The sequence below is a fragment of the Desmodus rotundus genome, chromosome 2 (assembly GCF_022682495.2).
Source record: "Desmodus rotundus isolate HL8 chromosome 2, HLdesRot8A.1, whole genome shotgun sequence".
NCBI classification, from domain to species: domain Eukaryota; kingdom Metazoa; phylum Chordata; class Mammalia; order Chiroptera; family Phyllostomidae; genus Desmodus; species Desmodus rotundus.
In genome coordinates this window covers 177543494-177568087 of record NC_071388.1, presented here as the reverse complement: position 1 = coordinate 177568087, position 24594 = coordinate 177543494, and the positions used below count along the sequence as shown (strand labels likewise).

General features: G+C 41.3%; 1 protein-coding gene and 1 long non-coding RNA gene across 7 annotated transcripts in view; both read left to right on the top strand.

The window, feature by feature from the left end:
• The first annotated feature begins 355 nt into the window (after positions 1-355).
• LOC123480114 (uncharacterized) lies at positions 356-17376 on the top strand. 2 transcript variants are annotated; one of them, XR_006655990.2, is made up of 4 exons: positions 356-637; positions 6174-6253; positions 14046-14148; positions 17204-17376. It is a non-coding gene; the product is annotated as an uncharacterized lncRNA (long non-coding RNA). The 2 variants fall into 2 exon arrangements; XR_011650898.1 differs by lacking the exons at positions 14046-14148; positions 17204-17376 and adding an exon at positions 6982-7841 and having other exon boundaries at positions 361-637.
• Positions 17377-19965: 2589 nt separating this feature from the next.
• Positions 19966-24594, top strand: part of DNAH7 (dynein axonemal heavy chain 7) — a 222195-nt gene continuing 217566 nt past the window's right edge. For 4 of the 5 annotated variants that reach the window (XM_045198088.3, XM_045198089.2, XM_053918888.2 and 1 more), the window contains exon 1: positions 19966-20246. In XM_045198088.3, coding sequence (XP_045054023.2) covers positions 20232-20246 — 15 coding nt within the window. In that variant the 5' untranslated portion in view covers positions 19966-20231. The other variant, XM_045198087.2, reaches the window with a different exon arrangement.

Below are 24594 nucleotides of genomic sequence, written 5' to 3'. Positions count from 1 at the left end.
ACATGCACTTCCGGTCCCTTCCCCACCCCTGTATGCTCACTTGCGCGCACACATTCAGCCCAGGATCTCAGTTCCTCCATGTGGAGAGCAGGACCAGGAAAATGGCATTGGTTTGATTAAGACAGTATAAGGTATAGAAAACAAAGTGGAGTCACTCATGTCAACCAAAATGGCTGTCAGCCAGCCATGAACTCTTTGGTTCAAGAGGAAAACTACCTACGTCAGAGCAGACACATCTGGCAAGGAGACACACTTAAGATATGTGGTCAAAGCAGCCACGTCTGGAGAGCAGGACCACCCACAGATAGGCTCCTGGGGAAATTCCACTCTTGCCAGCAGGGGTGCCAAAATATTTATCAAAAAGACCCAGAAGGGTGGAGTATACCACTTTGAAGGTATAACTGAGGCAGACTCCAGACCACTGCTGAGACAGCCGAGTTGCACACACCGGAGTGCTGCTCCATGCCACGCTGATCTCCCTTGGCATTGGCTGATGGGGGCTCTGCCCTGCTGGACTGAGGACTTCATCTGCCTGGCTGCCCATCTGGCCCCAGAGATCCTTCCTTGCAAGATGCTGACAACTCCCGTGCCCACCGTGCTGTCTCCTGGACCTGCAGACTGAGACTCTGGGACTCGGGTTCGTTATTTCCCATTGATTGCTGTGTGTGTGTTACATTTCTCTTAGATTGTTAGCGCGTGAGTGGGATATTAATGTATGTTGATGTTCTACTTTGAGTGAACCTGCATTCAATAAAAGCTGAGTGAATAGCATAGTTACTGTGTGTGACTCTTGTCTATTCTCTGGTGCTGGGCTGCTCAGCAGGCAGCTAGCCGAGCAGTTGCCTGGCTGACTTATAGGAAAGACTATATCACAAACATACACTCATGACACTCCAGCCTGGATTCCTCAAGGTAACCAACTTTGCCTGTCCCACCTCCAACACTGAGTTCGGCACAGAGAAGGTGCTCATCCAATGTGAATCATGGAATGAAAGAACGTTTCTGCCCAGGCTTGCCAGAATAAGGCATTCACGTAGGTGATCCTGGCCTTATCATTTCTACTGTCTGCAGACTGAGGCTGCTAGAATTGAGGCTTATTCAAGACTGTATAGTAGTGACAAAGCCATAACCTGAATTCAGATATCTTGTTCCTAAAATTATTTTTTCTAAATGCAAAAGAACACCAGCTTATACATTTTAAGCTTCTGTTTAACATTATAAAAGTGAATTTATTAATATTATAAGGGTTATTTTCAAGTCTATATTTATTTTTACCTTGTCTCACTTCCCAAATAATTCAAAGCAACCTATGAATGTACAACAAGTGAGCGAGCGAGAGAGAAAGAGAGAGAGAATGAGAGAATGAAAAAAGATCCCATCCTGAGAAATACTTACTAGAAGTACCATAGCTAACATTCAGTGAGCTGTGTGTTCCGGCAGAGCTCCCTGAATGCTAGCTCACTGAATGTTCCAGACGGAGTCTGTGCCTTCTCCATGCCAGACCCAGTGTTGGCTCATTGTTCTAAGAGCTATACATAGATCAGCTGATTCAATACATATAATGACTCTGTAAGGTAAGTACTGCTGTTATCTCCATTTTACAATCTCTGAGGAAATGAACCACAGAGAATTCCAGTAACATTCTCAGGTCAGGATATAAACTGTGTTCTGCCTTCTTAATATCCTCAGGATCTGCATTTCTCCAGCCTGTCTCCAGATCCATGCCCTGGGAAATTATGCCCCTAAATGTACCTTCACACTGGTCCTAAGAACAAATCTCTAGCCCCTTCTCTTGGACTTATTATTATACTTCCACTTCGGTAAATAAGTATTTATTAAGATCAGCATTTGGAAGAATTTTTTAGGTGTTCTCAGGAGGCTAAATCCATATTAAACCCAGGCTCAAATTGCGAGCTCCCTTATTTACGAGTTATGTGATCTTGGGCAAGGCACCTATCTTCTTTGCCTCTCAGTTTCCCCATCTGTCAATTTCGGGCAATATTAGTAACTATCACCCGTTTTGTGTGAGTATTAAATCTGACCACGAATGAAAAGAGCTTAGCACAGTACCTGGCACATAGTAACAATCAGTGTTAGCTATTATTATTGTAAGAGAATATAACACCATCAGATCTTTACTGTTCGGGCCCAGTGTGGCCACATTCTCAGAAGAGAAGCAGAATCGTCAGGACTAAGAAAATATAATCAGGCCTAAATAATTATCACCAACTGTTTTCAGCTTAGTGTTCACTAAACCCTAGCTTTTGGTTCGATGGCCTGATCTACCTTTGGTAGTTCTAGTTCACCCAGACTCAGGAATAATGTCTTTCAAATTTTTACACCTACTGGTTTTCTAGGTCAGTATATTGTTTTTAAAATTTAAAAGTGTAATGCTAATCATAGGAATGAGATATTGTAGAAATGTATAAAGGGAAAAAAGTCACTCATAACCTTGTCTTCTAACAACGGTGAGAATTGAATAAATCGTGATTCTTGCTTGTGGCTCTCGTCGTTGGTCATGCACGACCATCTTTTATTTTGTTTCCTCTTCATTATACAGCGTAATGAATATCAAAGGACCCACTGCCCGGCTCGGTAAATGGGATGTTACCAGTAACCGACTTGTATCCGTTTGTTTTCCCCCCCTTTCCTCTTCGACCCTGTGTCTTCTTGCCAGAAATAACTGTTGTCCCAAATTTTGTGTTTATCACCATCCCTTTTCTTCATTTTATCATGTACACACAGACACACATGCACATGTATGTTGTCTAAATAATGTAATATTTAGTTTGGTTTGTTTTGATGTATTTAGTGACAGAATATTAAGATTCATCCATGTTGGCTTGCTTATGTGACTGAAATTTATTCATTTAAAAACTTTACCATGAACCAATACCACAATTTATTTATCCTTTCTCTTGTTAATGGGAATTTGGGGGATATATATATTTTTAGTCTTTAAAAAAAAAATAAGTATTTTCCAATGTTAAGATCAAATATAAAACACAATTTTGCTTCTGCCTTCTGTTTGCCTCTATGCTTTTCATTATATTTAAGAATTTTCTCATTTTTTATTAGGAATTTTAAGAATAATGTCACATTCAGTGCATATGTCATATTTTACTTAAACCATCTTGCTAATGAGATCTCCAATAGATTCTAAATACCTGCCCAACTCTTGAGAATCAAACAACAAGAAAATGATACCATTGGAGGCACAAAGTAACAATTACTGACACGATTCAATAAACATGTAGTTAGGGACTCTTCTAAGCAAAGTAAAATATTAAATAAATGAATGCATTTCCAGGTCAGAAGACTTTGAGCAAAAAGAGTGGGGGTTGCAGACATGCGCACACTCCAGCAGAAGGGCAGGCCTCCCCTGGTTTGGAAGAGTTTCCTTTTCTGATGTTGCCGTCCGCTCAAAAGTGAGCGTAGGAAGTACGCATTTGCTATGTGTACCATCTACCATCCTTCTTCCTTATTAATGCAACCCAGAAAGTAGGCTGCCAAGTCCTTCAGGACGGGCTAGCCCTTCCATTGTCCAGGAGGTGAATTACATTTCCATTCCCCTTCTTAGATTGGTTCAGGGACAGGTGAGTTATTCAATTCTTGCTAATGCCACAAGAGACAAAGTCAGCTTGGGGATTTCTGGGGAAATATTTCTGGAACTTAAAAAGGGACACATGAAAGAGTAATTGTGTCTTCCAAGGTTTGGACATTAATGTGTAAGGATATAGGCCATTTTTGAACATGAGGGAACAAAACCTTGACGATGAGAATGTCAGAGGGGGAATTTGGGTAAAACCTGCATCTCTCCTAATGTCTTTGACCTGTTGAAGTACTGGATTTTGCTGTGTATGATGCACACCCACTCTTTTGTAAGCATTATACGTGGGATTATTATACCCATGCTCTGTAATCATTATGCCCATGTATAATGTGGATTCTTATTTCCCCTCAAAAATTTGGGCAAAAAAGTGTGCATTATACATGGCTAAATATGGTAACCAACCTATAACACCTTGACTCTGTTACTCTGTCTTTAATATTTGAGATAATAGAATCCTTAACTGTTTAAGCTGTTTTGAGTTGAAGCTTTTGTTACTTGCCCCAGAAACATCCAGACTAACACAAGGAGGTTGGGGACATGTCTCACTTGATTACCCAAAAACATTAGTTACTTATTTCTGGGGTGACAAATTTTCACAAATTTGGCTTAAAACAACACAAATTAATTTTCTTATAGTTCCGGAGGTCAGAAATCTAAATTCAAGCTCTTGACAGGGCTGAGTTCCTTCTGGAGGTTTAGGAGAGAATCGGTTTCCTTGTTTTTTATCTTCCATTATGGCCTGAACTCTTTGGCTTGTGGCCCCTTCCTCCCATGCTACAGCCTCTTAGCTCCGTCAGTGCACCTCCCACTACTGACTCAGATCTCCTTCTGTCCTTATAAGAACGTTGGACCTCCATGGATAGTCCAGGATAATCTCCCCACCTCCATGTTTCTATCTTAATCACATCTGCAAAGTCCCTTTTGCTATGTAAGGTTACCTAGTCACAGGTTCCGGGGATTGGTAATGGACCTCTCTGGGGGTGGGGAGGATCATTATTCAACTTACCATGTCACGTAAACTGGACCAGCCTCGGAGACAAAAAGGATGACCCATTCACACTCGTTCGGGGGAGGGGGAGGAGGAGTGGGACGAAGATGTTGCTGACCTGCAGCTATTGTCTCCTTTATGTCACTGGTCTCAGCCATAATCTTTCTCTTTGCAAGTAATTGTCCCTTCATTCCTATCGGTAGCCCTAATTTTGCCTGAATGATCAAGCCTTCTTGCCTCATCTCCATAATGACATTTGACATTCACATTGAGTCTTTACTCTGTGCACTATTTTAAGCTTTATCTGTCCTAACTTACTTATCAGAAAACCTGAAATTGTTACTACTGCTATACCCATTTGACAGATGAGCAAATTCAATTGCAATTGCCTCACATAACACAGCTTACTACGAGTGCTTATTTTCTCTGCTTATATAGGAGCTAATAGCCTGGGGCTTTGTGACACTCTTCGGGAAACTGAAAGTAAATGCAGGTTCTTACCGAGTACCAATTAGGATGCTTTTATTTGCAATTTCCACCAGACCCACCAGGGTTTAAACAATAAGGGGTTTATTCTCCCTCCAAATAAAGTCCAGAGGGAGGGCTGCTGGGTGGGTTAATTCAGCTGTGCAGTCATGTCAAGTTTCCTTTAATTAGGGAGGGGACCCTTTTTCCAAAGCCTCTCAACAGTGTTTCTTTTTTGGTTTGATCCCTACACCAATAACTGGCAGAAGAGAACAGCCAATCATGACTCATCCCTGGGCCAGAGCCTAACTGCTGTGAGCACATTGCTGCCTGCTCCCTGAATGAGGCCAGGGGTCCATCAGCAAAAGGAAGAGTGCAGGAACCAAGGGGGCCCACTGTCCCGGGAACACGCACACCCACAGAGGGCCATCTAACAACATCTGAAACAATAGCTCTGTAACTGATTCCAAGGTATCTCCTGCCACATGGAGCTACTACGCCCCGGGACCATTCATTGCTGGATCCGGACAGACTTCACAGCTGCCCCTCAGCTGGGCCTGGGGTGGCAGCCCCTGAGGCGGGGAGTGCTCTCACTGAGACTAAGCAGAGTATCATTGGAAGTGGCATTTGACTCTCGCCTTATCAGTGCCACCCAGAGGGTCCATGCAGTAAACAGTTCTAGACAACTTTGAAAATAGTATTTTTTATAAAGAAGGCAAAAGTTCTCATCATGGGCTAAATATGCACCTTTTCAGATAATGACCTTTCATATTTGCTGGCATTTTTTTTGAAAGTACTTTCTACATTTCCCCCAAAATAACCTACGTCACCAAAAGTAAAGCACGTGGCCCCTAATTTATCTCTCCTGAGCAGAGCAGAGCTGAGTCATAGACAGGGGACTCCAACTCTCGCTGCTGAGTGGCCTCAGGACACTGGGCCAGAGCCCGCTCTTGGACAGCCTGGTCCCCACTCATATCACAGTCAAGCCCTGGACATTGACTGAGAGGTCCTAAATGCATTATTTTACTTTATTTTTGTTTTTTTATTATTTTATTTTATTCTACTCTATTTTTAATCCTCACCTGAGGATATGTTTATTGATTTTAGAGAGAGAAGAAGGCAGATGGGAAACATTGATCAGCTGCCTCCTGTACACATCCCGACCTAGGATCGAACCTGCAACCTAGGTATGTGCCCTGGTGTAGAATCAAACCCACAACTTTTTGGTGTATGCGACAACACTCCAACCCACTGAGCCACTTGGCCAGGGCTGTCCTAATTATTGAACCAATTGTTTCTGTATCAAGGTTCTTGTTGCTGTCGGACCATACATGCTCATTTCTTTAGAAAAGTAGGGTGTTTAGCTTGGAGGTTCAGTAAAATAGGTGTGCAGACTGAAGTCAAGTGCCCTTGCTGTCTGAACATCCACAGCTAAGAACAGCCTCGTCCCCATTAGTAAGGAACCAGATGAAAAGCTGTCTGCTGAAGAGGACTTCTGCGGCAGAGGCCCAGTGCACCTCTGCACATGGAGGGACAGGTGGGCGGGCTAGCATGTTCAAACTAGTAAAGGAGGCAAGTGGCAGGGACACCTGCTGTTTTGACTTCAGACTGCAGCACTCTGTCTCTTCTCCACGGCCACGCCTGCTTTCCCCGTGTGGGTCAAAGTCTCTGGGAGTAATTACCCCTCAGCAGGTCCGTGGTGCCCTTTGTGCAGGTGAGGTCCTCATTGTATTTGAGCCAAAGGGTGTTTCCCATGTAAATACAACACTGCAATGTGTCCAAGATGTTCCTGATAAATCCTAATGAATAGTCTTGTGGGTCAGTTGTCAAGGAGGAAGTTAAGGGGGGAAGTTTTGATTTGGGTAGGTATTAAGAGCCTTTTGTGGCCCATTGGGTTGCATGGGTGATCCCACAGGTCACTGCTCTGGGCTGTGGAACCGTGGAAGACAAGGTGCTGCACACCTTGGAGTCACCTTCACTCTCTTGTCACTTTCACTGGCGTCCAGCAGGACTGGGCCGAAGTGCTCAGACGCCAGGACATCTGAGAAAGTCCTCTGCATGCTGATCATCCACGTAGAAAGCTAAGAGAAGTTCCGGGAACAGTCTATTTTCTCTTCCTCTCTGGCGCCCCCTGCAAGTATTGCTCTGAAATTGCCCTCACGGCCTTGGAAGTCACACAGTGCCCTGCTGGCAGGTCTAAGATAATTTCTCTAATTGAAAGAGAGGTTATCTGATTTGCCTAGTTTAGTATGAGTCACTTGTATGCCCGAGAAGCAAAGTCCTAGCCTCTGATATTGCTACTGGAAACCGCACAGAAGGAATGAGTCCCTGGAGTTTAGAACACGCATCACACATCTCACACCAGTGGGGCCCCGGCCTTCCAGAGGCATGGAACAAGATTCAAGACTCTAAGGTGAAGGTGACTGTGAAAATCCTAGATTCTTTCAGAGAGGTGTTTTGAGTACATAACATATTGAACTTTAATATTATGAGCTTGAAGGAAAATATTTCCTTTGTAGTAGGAAGCCTGTTATGTTTTGTAGAAATTTTCCCGTAAATCATTTAACAGCTGCTTTACTCTACAGGCCTTGAAATTCTATCCTTTCATTGGGTACATATGCTTTTGTTTTTGGAAACTTCACATGCTTCTCTTTACCAAAATATCAGCTCCTGGGGAGGATTTAATAAAGGCTGAACCCACAAGAATTGTTTTTGAGCAGACCTTCTGCATATCTTTAACTAGGTACATGCCCTCTGTGACTGCCCAGTGTGACACTCTATGTAAGATTATTACTAAAAATCCAAAGTGCCAACCTACAGAGATAATGTTTTGTGACGAAAGAAAATGTTAACCATCTCTTAGTATAGGAGCGTCTCATATCTGTTATTAGAGTAGATGCTAGTAGTGGTATAGTGTGTGTGTGGGGGTGTGTGTGTGTGTGGGAGGAGTGGCAGGGTGGAAAGGCGTGATGGGACAAAGCCTTGGCAGAAATTTGACCAGTGGAAATTCTCTTCTTTATAAGGCAGATGGCAGATTCCCCTGACAGAGGTGAGACCCTAAATAAACACCTACAGAAGGGGGTAGAAAGAGAATAGCTTGCTCAGTGCCATATTACTGAAATGAGCCTGCAATTTTCTAAGTTTGTTCCACATAAGGGTCATCTGGAAGGTACACGTGCCAGAAAAAGGTCATGATGTGTTGATTTCTAGAAGGGGCTCTTGGCCAAGGAAGATTAAAAAATAGAAAGAAAAATGAGGCTGGAAATTTACCAAGCATGACTTTAGGTCATGGGGCGGAGTTATTGAAATCCCCTAAGAAAGGAAGATTCCCATAGAGCAAGAAGGAAGTGGGAGCGGAGAGGGAACGGCAACAAGCTTTGCTCTGAGGGGCCATCTGGCCCTGGCCACAGTGTCGTACCGGTCAGGAGGATATGAAGGCAAGTGGCTGGCTTCGAGTAGAGTTGGCCAATGAAAGAGTTTTCGGGGGGGTTCCTGTGCCAGTTTAGAGAGAATACAGTCAGGAAAAGGACCATTTATGAAAACTTTTGCAGTAGATAGAAAGTTTGCAAGTCATTGGGGAACTGGTTTCAATTTTGGCTAATTTATTGATTTTAATGAAGAATAACTCCTCATTTTGGAAATTATATGTATTGACATATTAAAGGTCAATAAATAAAATAGTTCTTTCCAACTTAAGTTCTGAACTACTCAGGCCATTGGAGATAAAAAAGAATCTCAGCTTGATTACTAAAAACAAGTACCTTGGAGGGTATGAGTATGAGGTCAAATAGGCTTGCTAACACTCCTCCGTCCATCCCCACCTTGATTAACCGCCCCCCACCACAGGTTCGTAACTCCATAGAAGGATGCATAGCGCTCAGGACAGCTCTATAATTATGATCTCCGTTTTTCTATGAAGGGTACAACTCAGGAATAGCCAAATCGAAGAGCTGCATAAGGCAAGGTAATGAGAGGTGGAGCACAGAGCTCGCGTGCACTCTCCACCAGCTGACGTTTGCAAAATGCGCTCTCACCCATGATCCGTGTCTCATTAGTTTGGGCATGGAGAGAAAAAACAGAGCAAATTCCTAGTTGTTACAGATTTTAAATAGAGAAGCTTTACTCAAACGAAACTAATGGATTTCATCCACTAATGAGTGGGGAGTAGAACAATAGGACAAAAGAATGACCTATATGAGTGAAGTTCATCTATTTTGTCTTAAATCTGCACTTTTTCACCTGGTAGTACATACAGAAAATTATACTATTCATACATGATAGTAGAAAAAAGTGGATGAGTCTGCTTTAAGTTGGAGAAGCAACTAACTGAGGGCTCTGACTTTTACAAGCTTCCGAAGCTCCGGTTCACCTGCACCCTGTTTGCCGTACACCCGGTGTGTACTAGTGTGGGGTCTAGACACACAGGCCTAAGGGTTTGCTACTATTTTCTTTCTATCCTTGAAACAATTATAGTTTTTCTTCTTTAATACGTTAACCAAAATAATTCTCTGATACTAGCTGGGTGTCCTACTAAATTCAATTTAATTCTGCCACTAACTACTCCCCATTAATGTGTACCCCAAGGTTCAGGGCTATGTGCCACAAGACTGTCCTCTCTTTAGACACCAGTCACAAGCCACACTGCCCTGACTCCCCACGGCGGGCTCCATAATCCATACAATGATTCAGAGAACTCAGGAGAGCTCTGCAATCATGATCACGATTCTACTATAAAGGATACAACTCAGGGACGGCCAAGTGGAAGAGCTGCCTAAGGCAAGGTGGCGGGCCACGAGGCGTGCAAGCGCAGAGGTCCTGGGTACTCTCTCCAGGGACGCCACCTTCCCAGCGCAGTGATGTGTTCGCCCACTGGAAGCTTCCTGACACTCGCTGTTCAAGATTGTTTTATCAAGGTTTCATGCAATAGGCATGATTGATGGACTCTCCGACCAGTGGTAATGGAACTGTCTCCAGCCCTCCTCCCACACGCATCCCTCCCCTGCTCAGCGATTTGGCAGGGGACTGAAAGTTGAAACACACTCCAGTGCTTAGTCTTTCCAGTCACCAGCTCCCACCCTGAAGGTATAGTAGAAAGGGGCTCATTGTAAATAATAAAAGACATTCTTAGTCCTCAGGAAATTCCAAGGGTTTTATGAGCTCTGTGCCAAGAACATGGGACAATGACCAAATATATTTTCATTATATCACAATGAGGTAAATTATATTAATAGGTCTGCCTAATGTTAAATAATTCTCGCATTGTAATATTTTATATACTATTTAATTTGGCCTACTACTGTTTTGTTTGGGGTTTTTCCATAGTGAGAATGGCCTATGATTTTCCTTGTTCATATTGTCATTGTCTGATTTTACTAGCAAGGATCAGTCGGGCGTATTGAATTAGTTGAGATATTGCCCTCTTTTTCTAGTCTTTGGAAAAGTCTAAGATTAGAATAAGTTCCTTGACTATTTCATTTCACAGATGGAACTGTCTGAGCTGGTGTTTACCTCTTTTAATTACTGATTTAATTACAATGATACTTATAAGATCATTCAGATTTTCTATTTCTTCTGGAGTCTGTTTTGGTAAGCCATTGTTTTCTAGGAATTTGTCTATGTCATTTAGGTTTCAAGCATGTGGACATGACACTGTCCGTAATGCTTTCTTCTCATATTTTAGTATTTGCTGCAGTTGCACATATGTCTGTGTTTTCCATGTTGACGTGTTTTATTTTTGTCCAGAGCACCAAGGCAGAAGCCATAGATTACACTTCAACGGAGCTTTTGCTGTGAACTCCAGCAAAATTATTCCTCCTTTGCATACTTAGGGATGGCACTAGTTTCCACCATCTGTCCCCGTACCACCTCCTCAGCCCAGGATGTGATACTTGTTTTGATATACCTTCTTTGCTGGGGGTGGAGGGAAGTTCCAGAGACTGCTACTTGGCCTTCCCAATATGATAGTTCTTACCCCACAGACCAAAGACCCAATGAGGTTTTGGTAACTGCCAAGTACACCAATCCCAGTTATGCAGATAAAAAATCATTCAATATAAATAGAACAGACAATAATTATGACGGTGCAATTTGTAGATAGGACTTTAGAAACAATATTATAAATATACTCAATGATTAAAAGAAAAGCTAAACATACTGAAAGAACAACACACAGAATCTCAACAGAGAAATTGAATCTTTAAAAAAAGAATCAAATAGAAATACTAGAACTGAAAAATACATTATGTAAAATGAAATTGTCTTAAGATAGTTTTAACATTGCAGGAAAAAAAAACAACAACAACAACTTTGAAGACAGGGCATAGGAACTATCAAAATGGAAGTGCAGAAAACAAAGACTCCAAAAAAAAAAAAGTGGATGGGTCCTTAGAGACCCGTGGAACAGAGGAAGCAATGAGGATATACACAGGGTGGGGCAGAAGTAGAAAATAATACAATGATTGATAAATAATAATATAAGAATGAACTGTGTTTTGTGCACTCACAACTGTAAACCTAATTTTGCCCCAACCTATATACTTGGATTATCAGAGGGATAAAATATAGATTGGAGCAGATAGATATTTGAAGAAATACTGGTCAAATTTTTCATCCAGATTGGATGAAAAATATAGTTCAAAAAATTAGTGACATGAAGCAAGATAAACACAAAATCAAATCAAAACACATCTCATAATCCAACTGCTAAAAATTTATGTAAAAGAGAAAATATTAAAAGCAGCCAGAGGAAAAGCACTTTATGTATTGGTGAACAATGTTAATGATATTTGCTGACTTCTCGGTAACAACACAAGCCATAAGCGGTGGGCAGTTTGGGCCTATTACTTGGACTGCTTCCATCCGTGTGCACTGGTTCAGAGACTCTGTATGTTGCTGGAGAGTCTCTGCATGGTGCTACTTCTAACCAGCCTCTATCTTCAAGTTTCTGGCTTAAACCCGGATAGTAAACCATGACCATACCATATATTATGGAAATTATGTGTCAGGGAAAAAAAGGTCTTACGTTTGTTGGTGTACTTTAATATATGTTCTAATTAATCATCAATGCTGCTTCATATCTAAAAGTACTCTTAGTGCCCTGGCCAGGTAGCTCCATTGGTTAGAGTGTTGTCCCGATACAACAAGGATTTGGTTTTGAGCCCCAGTCAGGGCACATGCAAGAATCAATCAATGAATGTATAAATAAGTGAACAACAAATTTCTCTCTCTCCCTCTGGCTCTCTCTCTCTCTCTAAAAAAAAATCAATAAATAAAAATTTAAAACATAATAAGACTACTCTTAGCTAGTGATCTGGTGCACTTAGAAAAGAAATATTAGTATAAGAAAAAAGATAGATGGTATAAATAAACCACTTTAAGGCATCTTGAGAAAGTAATATTAAGAACTCCGTTATGAATACCAAGAAGAAAACAATAATTCTGATTTAGAGAAAAGTACAGCATATGAGTTTTTCAGACTGTGAAGTTAAAGCTGAGGGAAAACTTAGAAATATTGCTTCCAGATAAAAAGGTTTATAGCATGTGATTATTAAATATTTTATTGCAGGAAAATACTTAATGGCAAGGAAAATGCTTATATGATTAAATATTTTTAAAAACAAGCCACATAATAGTAATGGGCTTGTTACTATTACTAGCCCATCCAGCGGTGACAAATGGAGAGAGCCATCACTCAATAGATAGGTGGATACAGAACAGTGGACACACTGAAGGGATAGAAAAATATTGACAGTGATAAAGTACTAGGTTGAAAGATGTTTTAAATTTTCTTTCTTGTGCTTTTTCACATGACATTATACAATTTCTATAAGGAACATGGGTCTGTAGTTTTGGACAGTAAGGCAATTAAAGGGGAAATGGGCACAAGAGATAGGTACTCAATCGAGACAAAAGATAGCTGGGGACAAGGACTCAGGGGCCCTAAGCCTTGAGGTGAAAAGCCACTGGATGGGAGGTGGCACCAGCAGAGCCCTCTGCAAATTATGGACAGGGAAGGAAGACGAGTCAGGATAGTGTGAGAGAACTAGAAGCATGAGGCTAGGCAGTCATGCAAGCCGGGAAGGATATAATTTTAAGGAGGATGTAATAACCGCATCAAATTCTGAAGAGTAATAAAAAAAAAAAAAGAGAGAAGTGGGTCAAGGTCATTAGTGATATTAAGTCTCTTTCAATAGATTGTGTCAATTGAAGTCAGATAATAGAGGATTTTCAAGGAGATCAGTGGCAAGGAAATGGAAAATGGGTTAAACAGGTAAAGACCAGCCACTTGAGGATCTGGGAGATGAAAGGAAGGAGAAATGGTATAGAATTTAGAAGTGCCAATTAAACATTCAATTTAGCAGCTAAGAGATTTTTGAGTGATTAAAAACAGAAGTTCCATTTTTTTTTGCATTTACTTTTTAAAAACTTTTGCCAGTACCTGAATATTCTTTTAAAAATACATCACCATGCAACTCTTTTGAAGATAATGTTACTTCAATTATTATTAGTATTTGAAGGTACATTCCTTTATTGTCCTCTTAAAGAACACGTGACCTTGCCTAGGTGCTCCTTAGTGGAACGGTGGGACCACCCCAAAGAAGAGCCACACTGCAAGTGAGTCACATCACAGAGCTGCTACGTAGTCAAAATTTAGGATTATGACTTTTCTATGTTGTGGTTTGACACGCTTGGGAACAGGTGATCCATTTCATGTGTCATTCTTTACCCTTTATGACCTTGAAGGGCATTCTAATTCCAGCCCTAGCACCCTTTTATTCTGCAGTTTAAATGTAAATAATGATAAAACTTCATCGTCTGTTTCAGTTCTATGTGTGTAAAAATGGAGTTATGTATGGCACAGGGGTGTCAAATCATCACTCCTCCATTTTGTGACCAATAATGAGAATTGACTAAGGGGTTTAAAGAGAAAAAGTGTCTTGCTGGTGATGAAAATGTTTCCATACACTCTCTCGGCTATAGCATATCTGTAAGTGATGACCATCACAGCATGGAAATGAATCTGTTCTGAGAGTGACTACTCCGCAAAAATCATGGCCTGAATACCAGAGGAAACAGCACAAATGTAAGCATCATATGTATACTTTTCGGTTGTTTCTTTTTAAGAATCTATTCTGTAAAGAAATAATTTTCAGAGGCTGTCAGAAGAATGATTGAAACCTACCTACACACTTACCTGTGTGAGGTCTGTTGTCAAACTGCATGCAACGAAGTGGAAGGAAAGCTGCCATGGAAATACATCCGAGTCTGTACTGACGTCTGCTTCGCGTAGGGCGCTGTGACGTGTGCTAAAGGGGAGCACTGCGGTGTACGACGTAAGGGCAACCGGTGTACAACGTAGGGGCAACCGTGCCTCTCAGGCATCGGTCAGGTTGGGAGATACGGGCAAGAGAAATGGTTCAGCAGGAATGCAAGGCATCGGTTGCCAGATGATTGAATTGGGTAAATGTTTAAGTGTTTGGAGGGATGAGTTTATTTAGGCTGAGAAGGTCTCCTGGAGAAAGGAGGATTTGAACTGGACCTTTATTGGGGGGTAGGAAGGTGGAATTTACACTTGTGGAAAGAAAGGGGAAGTTATTCCTTTCAGGGATAATAGTCATCACCAGACTTCAGTGCCCCCCTTTTTCCCCTGCTCACAAGCCCACGCTTTGTACTCTGGGTCACATGAGTCCGGGACACATTCTGTACATATCACCAACACTTGACAAATACTTCAGAGCACATAATCTATGAACATAGGATTTTATAGGGTCATTTTATGAAATATTTCTCTTGGAAGGAAAGAGGAAGGCCCATTGAACCTGGAATGCTTGCTTTTTACTAGGAGCTAAGCTGGATGTTTTTTATACATTATCTGAATCAGTCCCTACAATAATTTTAAAAGGTTGTGTTTCTAATTTGGAGAAAAGAAAATGCTAGTTCAGGGACTCAAGGTAACGTGTTTACCTTCACCAACTAGTAGAGTCAAAGTCCGGACTGTTTTTTGAGATATAATTGACATACACCATTGTATTAATCTTACTTGCACACCATAATGATTTGATATAGGTATATGTTGTGATATGATTATCACACTGAGTTTAGTTAACATCCATGTGAAGTCAGGATTCATAATAGCTCTGATTCCAGAAAAAAAGCCTCTTTTCCTACACTATGTTCTTCCCTAGAGGCAGAAAACACATTTTCCCCTTTAATTACCAGAAGCATTTCAGTCCTGAAGTTATAGAAAAGAGGACTTATTAAATTAGTTACAAGGTCAAATAAAGTATTTGGTAGGCTAAGAACTGCTGGAGAGGGTTCTCACTCAAACTTTGATCAGGAAAAGAGGACGGCCTTACAGTATGTTCCTTGGAAAGATTGCCAAAGTAAATAAAGAGAAAGTTTTCTAGCTGCTGCAAGCAATCGTGAAAACACTACATATCTATGCGATTACCTAGCAAAGTCAAAGACCATTTTATTGGGCAAATAAAAAGTCCAGAATGAAGTCAGTGCCAATGACCTTTACCCTACCTGACAAACACTGAGTGTGATGGAGTACATACAGCACATTCCCGAAGTCTTTAGACATAAGGTCAAGAGTCAGCGCTTTTGACACTTTGGCTTACAGTGAGCATATTACCAGAATTCCTTGGGTCATTTGGCTATTTCTTCAGATAAAAATTAACTGACTTTTATATTATTGCTTTGCACTGCACAAGAGAAAAATGACTAAGGTACCGTGTGAAAATACGGCACACAGAATAGCCCTTTAGTAAAGCCTGGTTTAACAAAGAATTTGGGTTACTTGCCAAGCATGTGTAGTCTATTTAAGCTTTAATACATGAAAAACTTCTTGATTATTGCAAAAATATCAAAATTTAAGATATTCTATGAGTCTATGGTAACAGTTCCATAGGAAAAAAAATAAGGTTTTTCTCTCTAATTTGCAGGAGAATATATCTCCCTCTAGTGTTCTAAGAAACCAAATGCAATCATTTGTATTTTTCCAGATCTGGTTGTGATTAGTCGAAGGTCAATGTGTAGTAATAAAGCAGCACTGTTATTTGTTTTTGTGGGAATTGGTCCATATATAGCTCAGTATTTTCACAAACAAATACCACATGCATGAATTGTCAACCACATTTTGTAAGCTTCTAGAATCTAAGGTATTTGTACTCCTGTAACTCTTTATTAAAGGGTTGGCAAAATATGTAAGTTTTAAGTGTCCAGGAGAAAAAGGGATCCTTGATCCTTGGACCACCTTTCTTTCTGTTTCTATTTACTCTCTCTGTCACGTGGTGATTTCATCTAATCTCATGGCTTCGATTAGCATCTATCTATGGGTGAACTTCTAAACCTACACCCTTACCAGAGCTGCCCTCCAACTGCGTGGCTCCCTGCCTCCTCTGCATCTCACACGGGTGTCTAACTGGCATCTCAAACTAGGCGTCTGAAAAACATTTTCTTCCTTGCACCTTTCAGCATGTGTCTTCCTCACCCCACCCCGAGTTTCTCATCTTAAAATTTCTAGCATCCACCAAGTAGCTCAGACAGAAACCCCCCTAACAATCATTTTAACTCATTCTCATTCCTTACATCTAGTCCATCAGCAAGTCCTATCAGATTTTCCTCCAAGATATATCCCTGTTTTTTCCTTTTTGCTGTATCTCCATTACGTCCCCCAAGTTCAAGCCCTCCTAATTACTTCCCTGACCTACTCCAATAGGGTCTTCTTTTTTCTTTGAAGAGTGAGTGGGAAGTTTATGTTATTATTGTTTTTTATTGAATTTATTGGATTGACATTGGTTCACAAAAGCACACAGGTTTCAAGTGTACAACTCAATAAAACATCATCTGCACTCTGCATCCTGTGCCCCTTGCACCAAGAGAAGTCTTTTTCTGTCCCCTGCCATCCACCCTTTGCCCACCTCCACCTGCCCCTCCCCAGCCCCATTTCCCTCTGGCTGTCATCACCCTGTTGTCTGTGTCTATGTGTTATGTATATGGGTTTCTTTTTTGCTTAATCCCTTCACCTTTTCATCCAATTCCCCCCTCTCTCCTCCCCTCTGAGAGCTGTCAGTCTATTCCATGTATCCATGCCTCTGTTTTTATTTTGTTCATCAGTTTATTTTATTCATTAGATTCACCAAAATCTGGAAACAGCCCAAGTGCCCATCAGTAGAGGAGAAGATCAAAAAGCGGTGGTACATTTACACAGTGGAACGCTACTTGGCTGTAAAAAAAAAACAAAACGGAAAGGAAACCTAATCTTTTGCGACAGCATGGATTATTACGCTAAGTAAAATAAACAATAGGCTCTTAATTGACCTTCCTGCTTCCCCTCTGGCTCATTTCAATTCATGGTTTCTCCACCTTATTAAAATAAAATCCTTCCTCACCATGTTCCTTGCTTCCTTCAGGCCCCTGTATGCATCAAGCTCGTGCTCAGATTTAAGCCTTCCCACTAGCTCCTCCCCTTCTTGGGAAACCCATTCATGACATCTTTAAAGGACTGGGTCCTTTTTCATCATTCAAGTTTCATCTCAAATGCCTCTTCCTCAAAGAGACTTTCCCTTGAATACAATACCTTCCATTACCCTGCTTTATTTTCTTATCTTTTTCTCTGTCTGAAATAAATAATTTATTTCCTATTATTAATATACTATTGTTCTCTTGCTAATTTTGTTTCCTTCTGCTAGAACAGATCTTGGCTGCCCCTGTATCTCCCAGGCCAAGAACAGCACCTGGGCCGAAGCAGGTGCCCAAGAAATATTCATCAGTTGGGCAAAATGAGGAAGATGGGGACAAGCGTTTTCCTCATCTTTGGAGTATGTTTTCAGAAGAGAAAACAATGGGCAGAGGAAAGAATTCCAGAGTCTGGACTCTGCTTTAGGTTGTACACTCCATGTTTCTCAGCACCATATGATGCCCCACAACGGTAGGACTGATGGACAACAGTGAGGTGATTGCTGGGGTGGGAGGGGGGTGGGGTGGGGTGGGGGTAGGATGGGAGGTAGGAGGGGAGCGTGGGAGTGGAAGAGGGTACAGGATGGATAAATGGTGACGGGGGGAAAAAGCTGCCACTTTGCCTCAAAAGGAGCACTTCTAACTCTTACCAGCACTCCTTCCTTCCACACATGCTAAAGTTTCAAAAGCAGGAGGTAGAAATTAAGTAGTAACAAATAACATCATAAGCCATAGCTCAGCAGCTGCATAAGCTTACACATTTTAAAGGAAAATATCTTCTCATAAAAGATTCCCTAAGAATCAGCACAAATTTGGACATAAAATCCTTAAGCAAGCATTTGGTTCATGGCTAATAAAATCATCTTAGCAAAAAACACCCCAAACCACGAGAGAAACACAAGAACATAAATACTACTGAACTTGACACCCAGGGAACCAAAATATCAACACCTCAATTTCTGTTCTCCATTTGGTCTTTCGTATTTGATTAACTGAGGTAACAAGTTTCTGTTCCCAGACACCTTCTCTTAAAGTGGACTTCCCCATTTGTATGTATGTTAGCAGTCAAAAGCATGCAGATAGCTCTACCCAAATTAAATACTAATAGAATCATCGACGAGACAAGTAACATGCCTTTCTTTAATTTGAGGGAGCCAGTGGTCTACCACTGAATTTCTAACATTATATATGTATGAGAAATAACATTTTATATATAAATAACATTTTACTTTGTTTATATATTATATATGCATATATTTTCTTGCCAGATTTTTGACCTGACCTTAACCTTAATGGCAAGGACGGGAATTACATCTCAGCCTCAGCCTGGTTGGTGACACTGATTACTGTGAGAATTACTACAGGAATTAAGTCCCAGGAGCCACATTTCTCTTGCTGACAGGGATCACAGTAACTGACAAATACAAAAGAATTCTTTGCCAATTTTTATCAAATTGTTTTTACATTCCAAAATTTTGGCAAAGTGCCCTACAGCAGACAAATTTCGACACAGGAGTCTGCCAATAAGAACTTGAGCCCAGAGGCGCTTGAAATGGAGGTTTAGCAGAGACAATGTAGGAAGTCAGAATACCCTGATCTTTCTTTATTTTGATCAGAGATACAGCAGAGGACCTAAGAAGGAAAGGTGGTTGGTGGGGAAGGGCGGGAGGTGCATGGCTGACTTTTCAGGCTGATCTCTGTCTGGGCTGTTGCTGTGAATCCTTCTGCCGCTCGTTGGCCTGCTCCTGTGGACTCGTACCCTCTGTGAAGCAAGCCAGTTCGTGCTGGATTTCTGCCAAGAACCCCAAATTCCTTCTAAACACCTGGGAACTGCTGGGACTAGTTCTCTCGGCAACGCACTGACGGCCACTTTAACCAATCACGTCTTCATGTCTCCTGGTTATTGCATGTGGTGTAAGCCCTTGAGGCAATTTTTCTGTTTCTCTGCACGGCCTAAGTGCTTTGCGCTGCTTCTCGGCTGGCACAACCCTCTAGTACACTCCAGTGGCTTTTGGTCTTTTCACTATGCCCTGGGCTATGAAAGCACTCCACGTCTTCGCCCAGGCTCCGAACCGCCCCCCCGCCCCCCCGCCGCAACCTCCAGGTTTTGACTGAAATTTGTCCCCGAAGGCTGTTTCTGCAAGGATTTTTCAGCTTCTCCGCATTCCAGCTTCAATTAGCCTACGGTAAAACTTATCTCTTGATACATCGTTTTGTTTAAAGCTACAGTTTCCAAGAAACCTATCCACCCCGTCAAAGGGGGATTCACTGCACTCTTAGTTCCCAGTTATCTCTGGCCATTTCTTTGCAGCTCCCTTTGCACGGTCGCCTCCCGTCAATTTCTTAAATACTGTCTTGTTCTACACACTCCCCGAGCATTGCAAAGACGTCATTTGTATATTAACAAGTCCCGAGGGTGCCCGTTGCTCAGAACGGCGCGGAGAGGTCTCGGAAAGTTTCAACGCGACCTCCCACCCGTTTCCGGGTGCTCTCCCGCGAGCTACAGATGACCGGAAATGAACCTGCCCTGGCCCGTTGCTTAGCAACAACGCTGCCAGGACGCTAAACAGCCCCAGTGCGGAGAAAGCAGAGACTGCAGGCCAGCTTTCTCTGGGGGTCTCGTTTCTGGTCGGAGGGGTCTCGGCGGCGCCACGCAGCAGCGATCCGCCAGCCGCTGGGGGCCGCCTGCGCGTCCTTGCAGCCATGAACAGCGAGCAGGTGAGAGGGCGGCTCTCCCCCAGGCTCGCCCTGCCGGGAAGGTTCCTCGCATTTCAAACGTTGAAGCCCGGGTCCTTTAGCCTCCCCAGTCGTCACCCGCGGGGTACAGCCTCCTTCATCCCAGTTGTGATCGAGGGTACTGAGTGCTTTCAGTGAAAACACTTCTGTCTCCTTACCTACGGTTCGTCCCTGAAGTCGGAACAAGGAAACTATCAGTAGAGCGGTGCGCCAGCAATTCAAACTACAGCCCGAGAGTGTCCCCAGGTTGCTAATGGTGGGTGTGTTTGGGTGGGGGGAGCTGGATAGGGAGTCCTAGTGGGTTTGGGTTCTGGGTTGGAAGCCAAGCCCCTTTTTAACTGTGCTACTTGGAGCAAATCATTTCGTCTTTCTAAGTCTTTTCTGCAGAGGGGAAAATCAGAGTAATGTTTCCTCCTTTCTAAGGTGGTTGTGAAGTTCAAGTAAGATACCATACCATACCCTACCATACCATATCATACCATACCATAATCACATGTGAAAGGGTTTGGTAAGTGGAATTTTTTCTTAACAAAATACCCCCAGGGCACGGTAATAAAAGATGCATGTTACAATAGCTGCACTTAAGAACTCTTTCTTTATTGAACTTAAGAGAAACGGTAAACCAAAAAAATACAAAACAATGGTCAAACTATTTAATACCAGAACAGAGGGGAAAGCATTAAGCCTAGGTATTATTCTGGCTACCTAGAAAACAACTCTAACTCTATAAGACAGGGGTGTAAAACTCATTTTCACCCAAGACCACATCAGTCTTCTGGTTGCCTTCAAAGGGCTGAATGTAATTTTGGGACTGTGTGCATGTAACTACTCCTTAACTAGGGGCAAGGAGCTTGGCGCTGCTGCTGCTGGGTAGAAATGAGGTGCTGGGTGGATAAAACAAAGTGGAGGGCTGGATTCAGTCCGAGGGCCTTGTGTTTGCCGCTTGTGCTATAAGATGACTATGGAAAAGGTCCCTTTAATATCTGGGTACTGACTAGGAAATAGTTGGTTTTAAGCCTGCAAATTTTGCTTAGCTTCTGTCTTTCAACACTAAAGTGTAACTCTTTTTTTTTTAATGCTTCACAGTTTTTTTGTGTTAGCATTTATTGTGGAAATGGTGTTAAAAGGTGATTTATTCCCCTATCCATTGGGTTGTAGATTACTAACAAAATGTCATTACTTAATTAAATAAGTAGTCAATGCCTAACTGATCAAGAAAATTTGGCTTCAGCATTATATGGAAATGTGTAATAAATGAAGAGCTCATTTATTAAAAAAAAACAGATTCACTCACCGTTAGTAATTAGTAGTAAAAGAACAAATGAACAAACAAAAACAAAAGGAAATTGAGATACATGTTACTGAAAACCAGCAATTAGATTAATCGACTGTGCTGACTTTTTCTATGTGTATTGTAATCAAAGTCCTTTTAAAAAAAATTTGTTATCAACACCATCAATGTACATTCAGCAACTTACTTGCTTGATGCCCATTTTAGTCTTTGGCCTGATCTTGAATCATAGTCCACAATGATGCAAAGCCCCTAATTGACCAATTTACAGCTAAAAAGCATCCACTGTAAACCTACTGGCAGTTAAATTTTAAGTGTTGCTTTATCTTAATAAAAGTATTGTTGAGAAATGACACCCACTATCCCTCCCTCACCCCTCCCAAAGGACATATGTTATTAAAAAAGGCAGTGGGGTCTTGAAAGAATGAGCCAAAGCCCATCTAGGATTATTTACTATTTTTAAACAGCAGAGGACCCTCTCTCCCTGCTTTAGTTGGTCTGTAATTTTACAACTCTTGATGCTCTCCTTTATGCTAATTTCGAGTGTAGTTTTCCTTGTGAAAAGATGAAAGTTTTTATATTTCAAACTAAAACAAATGGAATGAATTAAACTTTGGAAATGCCATTTCATGTGACATTTACTTATGTATCATTTAGTCTGAAAAAAGTAAGCAGGTGGTAATTCATATTTGCTGGAGATTTTAGCATATTCATCTCATTAGTGGAAGGTTGAGAGTAATGTGGCATTTTTCAGAAGTAGCAGTCTGAGTTCTTAAGTTAGGTATTTAAAGTAAATATAAGTCTTTTACAGTTGCTCATTTCATTTTGAAATTAGTAAAAACATAAAATAAGGCATTCTGAGTTTCAGTTGATGATACATTCATACCATAGGTTCATAGGTTCTGGTCATTTGATGAGAGTGGTAAAATGTGGATTATATGAGGTTTACACCATCCCTTCCAATAGACAAGTAGTTGAAAATCAGCAAAATAAAAAAGAAGTGCAAAACCAGACTACTTAAGGAAGACCTAGACTCTTTAGCTAAATTTTGATTTTGGTAATGTAAAATTAGAATAGTCAAGATCCAAACAGGGAACAGATGGCATACTCAAGAGAGTTAACTGAAGAAAACTTACAAAGAGAGCATTTATTGAGGTGTGGGCAAGGTTAAGGGAGGAACCAATAGGGGTGAGGAAGCATTTAAGGATTAGTAGCAATACATGGCCATTATCATTCTTAGGACTGATGGGTCAAAGAAACTGAACACTACTCTCAGAATGTGATCTGGGGGCTTGGAATGGTAGCTTCCTGGCAGAAGGTGAGCCCTGGAGAAATTCAGCCACTGTCAGAAAGTTGGGAAACGGAGCACTGGAAAATAAATCCTATACTCTTACTCCTCCTGGTGTCTCTCTTGTCTCCTGCTGGTGCCTCTTACTGTTTAATCCCTGCGAGAAGCCAGAGGGGCTGGGGACCCAGATGATGCTCATACATAGAATTCAGCCTTCCAGTCACAGAGCAGGAAGATATCCATGGAGATTTGACTGGGGCAAACAAGACACATCACAGAAATTATTATGCAGCATTCAGAGACGCTTCCCTATTTACGAATCCATTGGGATTAAAAGTTTTTAAGCCAGCTGTTTGGATCGTGTAATGCGTTTCCATCCATAACCTTTATACTTGAAGATAAGTCTAACAAAAGATGTGAGACATGAAGACTATTATGAAATGTTTGTAAAGGTTATACTCCTGGGATCTGAATAAAGAAATATACTGTATTCATGAAGGGAAATAATCAGTGTTGGTATAATGTCAGTTTTCTCCAAATTATTTTAGAAATTCAGTATGTTTCTATTAAAATTGCAAAAACTTTCATGCAGTGTGGATTCTAAAATTCACGTGATAGACTCAAGGTCAAAATTATGCATAATTTTTAGACTACTAAGTGAGAAAATTGTCAAGATTTCAAGACTTATTGTGAAGTCATAGCAAAATAGACAACATGATATAATTTATTTACATATAGAAAAATATAGCGATAGAATTAAATAAAGGCACAAAACCAGATACGTACATATACACATGTGTACTGTGTGAATATCATTTTCATACACTCTGTGGATGGGGGAATTGTGTGTATACTGAAATATATGTCAAAAGACGTTTATTGAAACATCTTTTGTAATGGAGAAACATTGGGAATAAGCTAAAATGTTCATTTGCAAGAGAATGGAATGGATAAATTGCACATATTCATACAGCAAAGCATTAAATAGCTGTGAAAATCAGTGAGGAAAGTATTACTGTGGGAGTGAGCAAAACCCCTGCTTGCATACTGAAATGTTTGAAAGGGGGGTTCCCTGTGTGATGCAAGGGAAATGTGCTGGAAACCTGTCCTTGTGGATAGCAGTGAGTCTGCTGGAGGAGTCTGCCGCTGGGCTAGTCACACTCACAGGCTGGGCCAGGTGCCCACGGGCAAGGATGCTGACTGCTGGCAGCCGCAGTGTGGGAGTCACGAGAAGCACTGGACCCGGGAAGAAAATTCCCTTTCTCTTACGGTGTCTGTTTTTGAACCCTTTGTAAATATTGTGCCAGCTGGAGAGATGTTTTATAGAATTCTGCTCAAGAATCACAAAGGAAGGCAGAAAGCATAGGGTTGATGATGAGATGCAAGAAATTGACAAGTGACTGAAACACCACTCATATTGTCTGTTTTATAATTCAAAGAATCATTCTCAACAGTGCTTTTTCTTACCATATTTTCTATTGCAAAGACATTCTTCTCTAAAAGTTATTGCTAAAAAGTACAAATGTTACTTATAGTAATTTGAGGGTGCAGGATGCATTGACCTGAATACATTGTCACCTAAGAAAGTGGAGAACTCTGGGAAAAAAGTTTTAGCCATGGGAAAGGGAGCCAGGGCTGAGTAAACTTTTGATGCTGATTAGATTCAGATAAATTCTCAGAAGATATGGCCAATTGTCCGTGGAATTGTCTTGGCATCCTTGTCAAAAATCAGTTGCCCTTAAATGTATATG